At 43.9% G+C, this 13,851-nt stretch overlaps 2 protein-coding genes across 3 annotated transcripts in view; one reads left to right on the forward strand and one right to left on the reverse strand.

Moving 5' to 3' along the window:
* Window positions 1–4,195, forward strand: part of LOC106034014 (charged multivesicular body protein 3) — a 30,677-nt gene extending 26,482 nt beyond the window's left edge. For both annotated transcript variants that reach the window (XM_013177920.3, XM_066995560.1), the window contains 3 exons: window positions 1,282–1,403; window positions 2,580–2,694; window positions 3,638–4,195. In XM_013177920.3, the coding sequence (XP_013033374.3) occupies window positions 1,282–1,403; window positions 2,580–2,694; window positions 3,638–3,771 (371 nt within the window). In that variant the 3' untranslated portion in view covers window positions 3,772–4,195. The remainder of the gene's footprint in view (window positions 1–1,281; window positions 1,404–2,579; window positions 2,695–3,637) is intronic.
* Window positions 4,196–6,836: 2,641 nt separating this feature from the next.
* KDM3A (lysine demethylase 3A) overlaps window positions 6,837–13,851 on the reverse strand; it is a 30,847-nt gene continuing 23,832 nt past the window's right edge. Inside the window, exons 17-25 of the mRNA XM_013177845.3 lie at window positions 13,192–13,428; window positions 12,760–12,931; window positions 12,175–12,265; window positions 11,453–11,583; window positions 10,549–10,668; window positions 10,318–10,457; window positions 8,700–8,876; window positions 8,482–8,616; window positions 6,837–7,966 (exon numbers count right to left, since the gene is read on the reverse strand). Coding sequence (XP_013033299.3) covers window positions 7,886–7,966; window positions 8,482–8,616; window positions 8,700–8,876; window positions 10,318–10,457; window positions 10,549–10,668; window positions 11,453–11,583; window positions 12,175–12,265; window positions 12,760–12,931; window positions 13,192–13,428 — 1,284 coding nt within the window. The 3' untranslated portion in view covers window positions 6,837–7,885. The remainder of the gene's footprint in view (window positions 7,967–8,481; window positions 8,617–8,699; window positions 8,877–10,317; window positions 10,458–10,548; window positions 10,669–11,452; window positions 11,584–12,174; window positions 12,266–12,759; window positions 12,932–13,191; window positions 13,429–13,851) is intronic.

Genomic DNA, 13,851 nt, shown 5'->3' on the forward strand with positions numbered 1-13,851 from the left:
AACTCCTGAGCCCAACCACGGGAACTTTCCCCGCTCTAGAATTTCTATTTTCAGAACCACGGTTAAATACAGGATGAGCTGGGAGAGCTTGGATTTGGAAGCAGACCTGCTCTTGTTAAAGGCAGCTGCTACTGCTGGGCCTCAGGATCCAGGGAAATTCCTCCCGTGCCAGGCCTGCAGGCGTACGGCTGCTGCGGGTCCGCGTCCCCACGGCCAGCCAGGCTGGGCATGGCTCCCAGCAGGCAGGCACCCACACACTGACAGCAGTGACTTTACCCGTAATCACACACTGCTTTTGCACAAACCTGAGCACCACTGACAGCCTCGTCCTGGTGATATTCCTCTCCAGTTGATATTCACGAGTAGAATGAATACACATATACACATGTTTATATGTATGAACTCATACGGGGAAAGAATCCAGAATTGAGTCTGGAGTTTGTACTAACTTGCTTTTCAGCTCAAGCAATGACTGCAGAAGTCAAGATTTCTGTCAGTTCGGTAACATTTTAAGTGTAAGGTTCTTAATGCTAGAGAAATGAAGGATTAGTGTGAAAAATAACATGCTGTAACTTCATTTGCTTCATTAAGTTGTGACCATTTTAACCACAAACAGGTAAGTTATCCAGGGCTAGGAAGCTGCAAGTTCAGATGACAGAATTCAAGAACCTCAAAGAAGTGTTAACCATTACATTTTGATCGTTGTGTGTCAACATGCGTGAGAAAAGCCTATAAGCTATGGTAAGAGAACAGCTTCTGGAAAGGCTTTTTGTTAAATCCAGCTTAAACTACGCATTTTTAGTGTATCTACTTCAGGATTAATTTTCCAGCTTATCCTTTGCTGTGAAGCTATTTCACTAGAACTTCTGCCACAGCTAGTTTCCACTATACAGGCGGAAGGTCACTGCTTTGGTCAGCAGTCAGACGGGGAGCTGGACTGCAGCAGCGCTGGTGGACACCTCCGTAAGTCCTCTGGCAGCTGAGGAGTACGAGCAGGAGCTCCTCGGGGATCCCTCTTCTATGAACTGCGTCCACCTGGGCTGAAATCTCTGCTGGCAATCTGGCAACTCCAGCTAATTGTACAGGAGCACTTTGCTCGATGCTTGGTTTTTCAGATGTGTAAGGAGTTGAGCTTTTCCAGGAAGGCAGACAAGAACAAAACAGCAGGATATACCTTAAAGAATGCCCAAATGCGAATTTCTATCTACGCAGGGAGGATATAGTTTCTCTGCTGTCAGTGGTGCCCGGATTGTTCAAGATTTTTCTGCCTCTCCTTCACAGCCGTCCTCAGAGTAGCAGGCTCGTTGCAGAAGAGCACAGAAGTCATGAAAGCTATGCAGAACCTAGTAAAAATCCCTGAAATCCAAGCGACAATGAGAGAATTGTCCAAAGAGATGATGAAGGTAAGATCTGTAACGTAAATGAGACTTGGGTGAACAAGGGGTGGCCGAGCGGCGCGCTGGAGCGCTGTGCGCCTGCTTAGGTGGCAGCTGTCCGAAGGAGGGTGTCTGGTGTAGCTGTAAGCTGCAGAAGTGAAGTAGCACGTTACTAGCTGGGAACTTCGCGGTAAGTTGCTGTCTGTGGGGAGAACCGTGACTCGGTGACATCCGCAACGTGCTTGGTGCGAAGCTTAAAGCAGAAAAAAGCTGCTGAAGTAGAGGGTGGAAGGAGGAGGAATGGTTCCCATACACGGGGGTTGTGGTTGGTGCTCCTGGTCCCAGGGGCTTGGGGAACCAAGGCTTGAAGCAGGCTTCACAACTGCACCCCAGTGACTGCCTTTAACCCTGAGCTGTTCTGAGGGAGACCAAATTTCCTGCTCTCAAGGAGGACAATGTTTGTTACGGGACACCCACCACGGCCTGTTGTGGAGTGGGAACGTGAAAATCTATCCCATCTGAGGCAAAATAGCTATTTTGATGCTGGTTTTAGAGCACCTAGCATGGTGTCTCCATCGGATGGAAGTGCTCTGACTTTAAAGTATACTAGTTTATTGTGGTTATTTTCAACTGTCAAAATTTTGTTCTTTTCCCCTCTTAAATGCTGCTTAAGATTGGCTAGGTTAAACCAGCTTGTTTCTTAACAATTTTACAACTATGCACCAGAACAATTTGGCCTTATGCAGGCTGCAGGCCCTGCAGGGGGGTGTTTTTAAATTCAGATGGAAAAAAGGGAAGTTTATGTCAGACCTAAGCTGTAAAACAGGCTGTAAAATGTATGCTTTGTGACGGAAGCATGTGAAATACAGCTGCATCTGTGGCTGCACACTTGCAGTAACCGGGGTTGTAGATATTTAGAGATCTGCGCGGTCTGAATGTGGGAACACACAGGTAAGCTTCAGTTCTCTTACTGCTTTTCTTATGCACCAGTTGTACAGGTGCAGGCTTAAACTGTAGGCGAGCGTGTTGGGCAGCCCTCGTGCAACAGAGCAGCCTTGTTCAGGAAAGCTCAAGCAGCACATGAGCAGCACGCCTGCGGCCGTTGTTAAATGCCTGGGTAGGCATAATCTGACACTGACAGCGGGGCCTGTCCTCCCTGCTGCTTCCAAGGACATCACGTGCTGCCCTTTTGTTTCCTGGTAGGCTGGCATTATAGAGGAAATGCTAGAGGACACCTTTGAAAGCATGGAGGATGAGGACGAAATGGAGGAGGAAGCAGAGATGGAGATTGACAAAATCCTTTTTGAAATTACAGCGGGTGAGTCTGCGTGCATTTGCGGAGTGAGGAGTCTTGCTCCTGCTCTGTTAACTAAGAAGGTGCTACGATTTAAACTTTCGTCTGTCCTGACTTAACAACTGTGGCCTCCCAGAGGTGCCTTTGCCTTCCCTAAAGGCGAAGGAGTGCCTGGCAAACTGGTTTCAGGGAACGCGGGCGGTGCAGCCAGCGAGGTTCAGCGAAGCATAAAGCATCAGCTGAAGTCTGTGCAGTTTATCAGTTAGGCTTTAACAGATTCGTGTCTGTCTGTGTTGGCTCCTTTTATCAAGGTAAAATGTGTGTGCCAGGACAGATAGATACACCACTATTAATGAAGCCAGGAAATCAACTTTGCCTCGTTGCCTCAATTCCTAGGCTGCCCTGGGATTCCCGCCTGTAAAATGCTGTTAGCGACTTGAGCTGTTGAATAATAAATAAGCGAACAGAGCCTCCTGGCTTACACCTCACGAGGTGCTGGGCTGCTCTTTTAGCTGTTTGACGTAGGTAATGCTCAGACTGCTCTTCACCTGAATTTCTTGTGAAATGGGCTGGTGCCTTGAAGCGCCAGAGCAGTGTTCAGCTCTAACATCTTGACTGCCAAGTGGCCCAGCTCCTCACCTTGTGAGCTGCCGCTGGCATGTTGCCCTCGCTCGTTTCTTGTGTCCTGCTTTGCTTTCTTGCCTCCTGTTCCTCGCTCGGAGAAGCTCCCTTCCTGCTGGGCAGTGGGCTGTTGCAGTGGGGCGGTGAGGAGAACAAGAAGAAACGCAGAGCAGGAGCTCTTCTTATCAGAGCGGTGTCCTCAGGAGCCTGACAAATACAACAGCGTCAGCAGCAGGGCCTATAAACACAAACTGGCTGAATTATTTCAAATATCCATCCCTACAACATTCTGGCTATTAAATGAAGAGTTAATGCATGCTAAGGGGTCTTTTTATGTTGTTCGCAGGGGCCTTGGGTAAAGCACCCAGTAAAGTCACAGATGCTCTGCCGGAGCCCGAGCTCATGGGAGCGGTGGCTGCTGTTGACGAGGAGGAGGACATCGAAGCGATGCAGTCACGATTAGCTACCCTCCGCAGCTAAGGAGGGAACAAACGTGTACAGTTTGCCTTTTGTTTTGTGGTGGGATGTTCTGTCCTGCCTTCCAAATGCAAAAACTTAATACGTGAGAATACTTTGTGTAATATATATATTTTTTTTCTGCCTGGGGACTATATTCTCCAAGAAACTACTGTAATATACTTCTTGGGGACTGCAGTCTGGAGAGATTATTTTATCGTTTTCTGTTCAGCCTCTATCACCTGCGAAAGGTTACAGTGAAGTGGCAAGGGTGTTGTAATGTTGTGTGTTCTTAGTTATAAAGTCTTGGGAGTCTAGTCTTAGCTTCAAGTATCGTCTTTCCCTAAAAGGCACTTTGGCATAGTCTGCTACCAAAAACCCTTCAGTGGTGTAAGATCCGTGTTTTTCTGACTCACTACAACTTTTATTAAAGCTGCTCTTAAACTGATGCACAGGAGCAACCGTTAGTTTTCATGCCTTTAAATTCCCTTCACAAAACATGCCCACCTTTAACAGCTCCCTCTTGGTTTTACAAAACCCAATGCGTTTAGGATGTCACGGCCCAGTTAAAGGAAAGCTTTCAGTCAGAGCAGCTGTTAAATGGGTTCTCTTCCAGTGCTGTTCAGGCATCATCGTATGCGCACTGGGGGAGTCCTGGTTAGCGGAACAGCGTCAGGATGCCAGGTTCTACAAGTGTGTTTATTTCTCACTCCAGGCTACACGTGAATACGCAGTACTCCTAAGAGGCAGCTGGCAGCCCTTGGCACCAGGCTGGTAACAGGAGGAGAGAATCCGCACTGGCACAGGCCTGGCTTTCCTCTCCCTCAGCCCTGGAGGCGTAGGGACAGGTTAACACCTCCAGCTGTCCTTAGGTAGTCAGAGAACGGTACAGAGTGGGGGGCTGCACGCTATGAGGGGAATATCAGTGCTCTTCCCCGCCTCTTCCCCAGACGGAAGGCAACAAGAGCAGCCCTCTCCTTTCTGTTACCCAGCCCCTTGCACATGGGAGGAAAAAGGAGCCAAGCTGAAGAAGAGCAACACCTGGAACGGGCAACCTTAAACAGTGCAAAAGTGATGGTCAGTGAGGTGACAGAGGTAAAAGACCCCCCGCACTTGTGCTGGGGTTAACAGTTACCACCTCATCAGCCCCTGTTGCAGCCAGCAGTTTACCAGAACTGATCCCATCCAATTTAATGTTTCAGTCCTTCAAGGTTTATAAAAATTAAACCTGCTACCTACAAGACCACTGAGAAGAGCTGTGCCTTTCCCTGTCCCCCCGAGCAGAAGAGCAGCACCTGTTACCCACTCTGCTCATCTGCAAGTCCCGTAACTGGACAGGGCAGTTCTACAGCCAGTAGCCAGGCTGTAATAATTCACGTGGCAGTGTGGGACAGCGACTGAAGTGAAAGGGGAGCTCACTTCAGCTTAGTCATGTCAGGTGCGGCTGTGTCACCGCCCCCACAACCACAGCATGGTGTCAGCTGCTCTTTAAAGGGCACATTGCTAGGGCCAGAAGAGTCCAAAACACAAGGAGAGGGCTCTCTCCTCCCAGAGAAAGACTTCAGGCAGTGCTAGCATCTTGACTCACCAAAGGCAGAGTGCAAAGCAAATATCCCCTCGGTTCATCTCTCACCTGAAGAGGCTTGTGGTGCTCCTGCGGTGCTGACAAAAGAAACACTTGCTAAGACTTGCCACAAGAAAAGCCTGTAATGGTATTCCTACAGCAAGGGCAGAGGAACAGATAAGGCACACAAACAGAAACCTGGATGCTGCCCAACAATGTCCAGTTTCAGCCATAAAAGCAAGGAGGCGCCAAGCACCCTTCACTGTCATGCTGGAGAGTAGCAAAAGGTACCAGAGCAGCATAACCCTAGTGCTTCAGGCTTGGTACACCTTTGGAGTAACAAGCTCAAAGGTTCCCTCTTTGCTGCAAAAGTACCAAGAGCTGAAGCAGGACAATTTGTTTCTCCTGGTCTTAGCACCGCAGCCAGGACAGATCCCAGAGGAAGAAAAAGCACTTGGAGAGTCAGTCAGTAGGATGCCGGAGTTGAGAGCTGGGATAAAAACAGATTGCGTAACAGCAGTGGTAAAAAGGTTCAAAATCCAACTCCAGCGATACGTCTCTTCATACATCTGTGCACATTTGCATGCATAAAGTCAGCGTGACTCACTTCACTCGCTGGGTGGTGAGATACCTGTGTGCCAGCTCCCCACACATACTCTAACGAAGATCCAAGAAAAGCAATTAACTGCTTTATTTCATTTACTTTAAGCTTGCTACTGCACGAAAGAACGTTCATCTGAAACACTGCCTTGCCTTGAAGGATACGTAACTAGCTCAAAGTGCCAAATCAACCTTGTTTTTCCGTGCAGAAGCCAGCTCAGGCAACTAGGAACAGGCCAGGCTGTTTATTATCAAATAGAGACGGCAGCAAGTGAAGAGGGAGGGACGTGGAGTAGCTCAGCTGAATTTAAGCTCACAGCAGAAGCTCAGTGAACTGGAACGTTTCCCTGCCCCAGGAGCAGCACAGTACTGGTACTGACTCACAACTACCTAAATTCCTCACCCAGCGTTAGGGATCCGCTCCTGTCTTTTTGAATGCCTCTTCCTGAAAAAAACCAAGCAGCAGGAACCACTGGCTACCCCAGCTCTGAGTGGTCACAAAGATTGGTACAAGGAACTCCACCTAGAGGCAATAAACACAGGACTGAGTTAATTACATCTTCATTTTGCTTTAGTTCTGGGTGCCTCCTCCTGCCTCAGTTTTGAGGCAAAGTAAATGTACCTATTCGCAGCAGAAAAACCTTTCATCAGCCCACTGTACACTAAGTTGTTTAAGAGACTTACTCCCTGCAAGTCAGTACAGTCTCAGCTCCAGTTCCACTACTGAAGAATGTGTAAGAGGAAGTTTCTCTGGAAAAAAAAAAAAGCTGGCACCAAGACAGAATAGTTAACGCTGATCAACAGTAGCAGGTGAGTGTTGTGGGGAGGGGAATTTCCAGTTTGTCACCATGTAACAGGGTTCCCCTCCCTCCTGTCTCACCCCAGCAGCTATCCTCTGCATTTCAGTGCTGAAAAGGGCACTGAGGAACAGAAAAGTCGATTTTATTTCAGCTTGTTAGATGACAGATGCACTTCCCCTCTGCTTCTTTTTACAATTCGATTTTTTTTTTCAGTCTAAGTAATTTTAGAGCAACGTGCTTTTTAAGACTGAATCTGCAAAACTCACTTGATATAGACCATTGTACCAGTATTGGTTGAGAAACAGTAATCAAGCTAAACCACGTTTCGGTTAACCAAAAAAGCTATAAACAGATCTATCGCTAAATTAAATACCGTAAGCTTTCAGATAGTTAAAAAAAATGTATGAACAGTATGATACACAATTCGCTTTTGCATTTCAAAGCACTGCACGAAATTAATTACATTTTTCAAGAGTCAACTGAAGAAGCTGGGCAAGGAGCAATATCTGAAATAGAAGAATTTTATGTAGACCATTCAGTGTTAAAAACCAGAGAATCAAACATAAGTTCAAATTAAAGATCAGTTTCAAACAGAAGACATTTGATTAAAAGTTTCTTTTAACATTTAGAAATTTAAATACATTTACCTAAAGATGGTTAATCCCCACCTCTATGTTACTATACAATAGCTTAAAGCTACTTTTAAATGCTAGTTCTATGTTAATGTGAAATTACAGAACTGCATTCTTAAGTTTATTTTTATGTAAATCGCTTAGTAAATTGGGTGACTCCATACTTCCTCCCACCCTAAAATAAATTTTAAAAATTGGAGCTTTACAAGTCTTGGGTAATATTTTTCAAATGAGTAATTTGGAATAGTTTCCGACAGTTCTATAGGAGGTATTTTGTACAGTTTGGAGAGCAACTCCATATAAAGTTCTATTGCAACTGAGCATTCACAGTATGCCACAGTCCATACATATTACTACATATACATATCAGGTTTGTAAACATTGGAAGAATACACAGAACATAGTACCACGATCCTCTGGTACTGCTGAAAGGAAGATGAGGTAACATTCATATAATCTCAAAGTCCACAGAGGTCCTGACTGAGTAGTTAAAACAGCTGCCAGCGCTTCTGTTTCATAGTGTGTGGTTAAGGCTTTCTACGTTATGGTCTGCTAAGGCTGGATTCGTTCGCTCTCAGTATCCCAACTGCATCTTTAACCGCGTGGTATATGACATTCTTCACCTAGGAGGGAAAGAAAAGGCATTTAAAGTTAAACAGCGTGGTTTGGGGCAGTCTGGAAGACACTGACTGACACACAGAAGACACCTGCACAGCTTCCCCACCTTCTCTGCGCCCCTTGTGGCTCTCCTTTCAGGATCAACAGGCTCATCAGCACCAGCTTCCCTCACATCACTAACTTGTGAGAACAAGGTTCAAGTTCTAACAGGTTATAAACCGAAACTTAGTAGCCTGAGGAGAGCTTTGTGGGTTCAACCAGAGGAAAAACAGCCGAAATGGAAGAAGGTAACACTTCAAAAATCTCAGAAGGCCTCCTCAGAGCTACTGAACATGCGTAACAGTCCGTAAGCCTACTGAAATTCCTTTTTGAGGTCCACTGCATTAAAGCTGATCCAAACGTGAAACATTCTATAGATAGCTAAATCATTACTGCACGGGTTTGGTGAGGATATTTTTTTTAATTATTTTTTTTAAAGGGAGAAAGGGGACAGGGTTGTCCTTGAGCACTGGTACCTTACCTGCAATTTATCTTCGTGGTTTGTATGTGTATGTGACAGATATCTAAATTCCTGAGTGAGCCAGAAGCAATGCTTGACGTGCTCTGGGGATACAAAGTCTTCTGCAACTTTAATACAACTGTACAAGTTATGAACCTAGAGAGAACAGACAAGTATTAGCCACATGTGCAGAAGTCTGCCCAAGCAGTAAGACTGTAAACAGCATCACTGGTCCTTGCCTGGTGTGGAGCTCCTGCTGGAATGAAAACTACATCTCCTAGAAACTGTACAATAGCCCAGCCTTGAACTCCATACTCCTGGTGAAGGCGTTTTCTTAGAGATCTGTCCAAGTACCAACTTTGATCATGAATAGGATCGTGATCGACAGGATTTTCTTGACCTTGTTCTTCAGCAACCTGAAAAGTCAGGAAAAGAAACTTATTATAATATACCAGTCCTACTGGATAATCAAGGTGTGTGTGTGGTATGACTTATGCGCGCGTGCCAGATAGAGCGACTTGCACCACGTGGCCAGGTGTAAGAGTTGTCTGCAACTCCTGCTCAGTCCTTGGTTTGTGAAGGCTGCAGCAGTTTGCATTTCCACTTGCTTCGCAGACATGTTGCAAAGGTGGGTATAATAAATGCAAATAATTCCAATTTACAGTAAGAAAGAAGAAACAGAAGGGTTAAGCGACTCATGTTCACAACTTACACTACTATAGCCTGTCACTGGAAGAAAACATCATCAAATTCAGCAGGTGCCTGCCCCGAGGCCAGCACTAGCCAGCGTGCTCAGTGACCAAAACGGAGGACACTCACACAATTTTCAGCAGACACCATGCTGGGAAGCACAAGTACTTTGTAAGAGAAGTTTGAGGGGTAGGAGGATGCCGGGAGAGAACTGGACTGCAGCATGAAAACTCATTTGTTAGGAGCTGAACAGCTTCGTTCTACCCTAAGGTGAGCTGCTGAAAGCCTCACACCTGCAGGCAAGTAGACTGAGAAGAGGTGTGGGATACAGGCATCAAAACAGAAACCACCACTACTTATCAAGCTCAGCATCAAGTATATCACGTATAGCATTGTATAGTATTAGCAAAGAACAAATCTTAAACTGCTCTGGATTTTGTCCAAGACAGCAGTCAGGCTGACAAAGCCAACAGTTGCTCAGACCATTCCATTTATCTTAAACATTATTATTTTTTTTTTTTTATCTTAAACATTTTTTTTTTTTGCTTTTAGTGTGCCAAAGGAGTTCCAGAATTAGGAGGACCAAGAACTCTGGACCATTTGCGATAAATTAAATACTGAAACAAGCCCTTTTGGATGTAGTATCACATTCCTTTCCTCCGTTAAACCTTTTCAACCTTTTCTCTCCCATGAAAACCATCTGAAGAACCTTGTACTTCTCCCCTCAGTCCAAACCTCATAAAGGTATGGAAAAAAAAGTTGGAGAAGTGAAAGAACAAGGGAGAACTATAAACCACACATTACTCTGAGTAAAAGCATCTCATATACATGTTTTTTAAGACAGGTCTAGTTTAAAGTTAAACTTTTTGCTGAAATCTAACACCAATTCATCATCTAACATCAATTAATTCATTGCTTGTCCTATAAAAAGTGTGGACTAAAGCAGCGTATCTAGGTCCAGGGTAGCTTCAAACTTCATCTCATTACCCTCCTCAGATCCAACAAGATCCATGTCACCCAAGAATTTTTGTCTTTGATACAACCCAAGTACATTTGTTTCTGGTTTCTAGAATAAATGGGATAGGAAAGAGGTTTTAAAAAGAGTCCAAGGATGTATTTGTTAGTCTACACAGACAGCAAAACAGTTTCAGATATAATGTTGCCTACCTTTTTAAGGAATTCCCGGATCTTCTCTGTATCTTTAGCAGCATAAATGTGCCACAGAGCTCCAGGTTTTTCTCGACTTTCAGTGAAACGCTTAATTGTCAGTTCATCAGAATCACCATCTTGTATGGTTTTAAGCACTTCTGTTAAGAGTAAACACAAGCAGTTACAATAAAGTCATGCTTTCCTCCAACCACAGAAATAATCCCCTTCAGAAGGAAAGAAAGACTTTACCTTCTTCTTGATCAGCCTGCCCTTTGGGGATACCCACATAAACCATAACGTTAGCTGCATCAGACACATCTAAATGGAGATTTGTCGTGCCGTATTTTCTATCTTCTGGCGTTATTAAGCCTGAAAAAAATATCCACTATGTTAGCGAGACAAAAAGAAATGTTACACCACTCTAAGCAGAACAATCTGAAAAGCCCAGAGAGCTTTCATTTCCATAAGCAAATGCCCAAATGCCTCCAGGACAGCAATTTACTTTATTGCCAGGACCCTGCACCATACTGTTTGTGTCTTCCAGCGTTAAATTCATGGACTACCACATCAATCTGCACCTATACCCAGGCTGTATTATATATAAAGTCACATTTATGTCCAGCTACCAGAAGGTTTTACCAGAGCAATTTAGAATGAAGTATACTCAGCAACAGTTTCTTGTTCACTAAAGGCAGCTGCTGCAGCATTTACCAGTCAGAATCTCTTTACTGGTCGTGATCATACTGAAAGTTTTAAATGTTTTTTGTTTGTTTTTGAGTGACAGCAGAGGAGCCAGCCATGGAAACAACTTCTCAGGAAGAGACTGAAAACTAAATGATACAACCCAAAAAGGGGAAGTGTGCCAGAAATAACAGAACAAATAGCTATGGCCAGCTATAAGAAACAGAGGTATATACACGTGGAGCAAGCTGGAAGTTACTGGGAACAGGCTGTGACTGGCTTGAGCCTACCCAGACAAAAAACATTTTACATAACTACATAATGCTCCTGACATCAGTTAAAAACAAGCCAAAATTAAGTTTTCCGATTAAGTAATTAATCGGATGATCTACTACTAGGATTCTTCTAATTTATAGCAAGCTTATATGCAAATGTGTGTGCAGCATCACCTATAGTGTGAAAAACTCCTTACCGTATGCATTGTACATCTTGGGGCCCAAATCTGGTCGTACAAAGTAGTTGGGAAGGCGAGAGGCAAGGTTGAGCTTGCCGCCTCTCCTAGTGTATTCTGGCAATGGAATATTTTTCATCAAGTCATCAAACCTAAAGGAACACAGCACGATTTAGTGTCAGGAAATGATAAGAAGGCGGCAGACTGAAAAACAGCAGCAACAAAAACTTTCTTCAGTCAAGAAACCGTACTCCTTCCTCCAGTGGTAGTGGACAATGGTACACCAGGAAATGGAATTAAACAGGTAAGACAGGAGGAATTCAACAGGTGTACAATTTTTTTTATTGCATGTTGTAACTGCAATGTTGTTTTCTTGTGCAATTATCTCAACAAATACCAGATAAAGTATGTCAGAATACTTAAGACAGGTTGCACAAAAACCCTTCAACTAAACTTCAGCTTTTCTAGAAGCCTCATTTTGAAGTTTCGCAAGTTTAAGCGATCGTAACCAATTTTAGGCACCCATTTTATTTATCAATATATACAATTAGCTACTTAAACATTAATCATAGAACTTGGTTAGCATTTCTAGCTATGTCAGGCATCTCTGAGAAACAAAATGGTTCACACGTGACCAACTGCTTTTCAAAGCTGAAGCAGGTGTCAAAATGTAACAGGATTTCTACATTCTATTATTTTGGGGCTATACCACATAAATGAACAGTTTCTTTGTAAATTCATACCGAGAAGGCATCATGTCTCTGAAGTCTTCTCCTGGAGGCCAGTCTTTAAGCTTCAACACCATAGGCTCTCCTTCTTCTGTTCTCAGACGACCTATGATCAAATATTACCAAATCTTAGTTTTTACTTAGTTTTCAATAGCTTGTAAAACTCAAAATGTAAAGAATCAACTGCAGCGAAACCCAATTACCTTGTGAACGTCAACCTTAGACACGATTTTGTTCCGCTGTGCTGAGCAAAAAGCTAAGCGAACCTACTCACTAGGAAGATCCTAAACTTTTTCAGAATGCTTCCCCAAAAGACTAAAGGCAGCCAAACATGGCCCTCAAGGAGAGTCCTCAACGGGGCTGGCAAAATTTCTACCTAGTCCATCATCCTGCAGGCATACATGGTGAGAATTTCTTGCAGACACTGTCCGTGAAGACAAAGCTTGGAGTGTCTTTTATTCGGCTTAAGGCTGCTAAAGGACGGCAAGTTTATGCTAGGGCAAGATTACTGCTGCTGAATATTTTACCTACCGGAAAACCAAAACAACAACAAATAACAAAAAGCATAATAAACGAGCAAAAAGAACAAATCACACTTACTTGAAATATCTTCAAATCCATCCCAGAAATCCCCCACAGTAGCGCCAGTGATGATTTCGTTGGTCCTGCAGTTGACCAGATCTACTTCCTGTTGGCCAAATTCCTTCCTAAAGGACTCTGGCCTCCAGAGGTCTGCATTTAGCTTGTGATGCACTCCCGACACCATTACAGGCTATAAAGAAGAAGAAAGATATCCTGAAGAATTATTAAACACCAAAACCACTAATCCCAGACAAAATAGGGTAATCCATAAAAGATACTGAACGAGTATTAAGATCTAGATCCTTAGATAAAAGTATGGATAAACGTTCAGGTATTACATTTTATAAAGTTTTGGTGTTGGATATCATTGCAGTAAGTTTTAACCTGCCTTTTACATAAAAGTGCAAAGGATATGACTTGAAAATGGCCAAAGTAGCACATCTCAAATACCTGTCCCTGCTTCCAGCACTCCCTGAAGACATTCCAATTACTTTCATTGTTGGGATCTTGAAGACATAGCAAGCGGTTATCACACAGCCAGTAGTGAGGCGTATCAAAGCCCATTATTGTAGGCTTTATAGTCAATCCTTGAGGTTTCTTAGGCAAGTCTGTAAGGGTTCTGTTTTGCACCAGGGAAGCAAAAATGTCATCAAGGATTTTGGGTGTACTCTTGAGTCCATTGTCTGTCTGATTTAGGGGAAAAAAAAAAGAACAAAAAAAGTTGGTGTACTTCTGTCGTCTTGTTCTTTGTACTGCAGACTTTAAAGATGATATATTTAATGTTGCTGAATTGATAATATTTGCCACTTCAAAGATTTTTCACTCCAGCTCACAATCACAGAGCAAAAGAAACGCCTGCAGTAGTTCTGCTGTCTAAAAATTCACCATCACTAAATGCCAGTGTCACTTCTGATACTGACTACAGCGCTCTGGCAGAAGTAGTTCTACCCCGATTTCAGCAACAATGCAGAAACCAACGAAGTACAGCATGGAACAGGGCTTTCTTTATATCAAAGAACAGAAATGCAGGTTCATCAAGGAACCCTCCAGGCCAATATTTTACCCCACCACTTTGAAGTTGCATCTGTAAAAGCAAATAAAGCCCAGGAG

The sequence above is a fragment of the Anser cygnoides genome, chromosome 4 (assembly GCF_040182565.1).
Source record: "Anser cygnoides isolate HZ-2024a breed goose chromosome 4, Taihu_goose_T2T_genome, whole genome shotgun sequence".
In the NCBI taxonomy this organism is placed as follows: domain Eukaryota; kingdom Metazoa; phylum Chordata; class Aves; order Anseriformes; family Anatidae; genus Anser; species Anser cygnoides.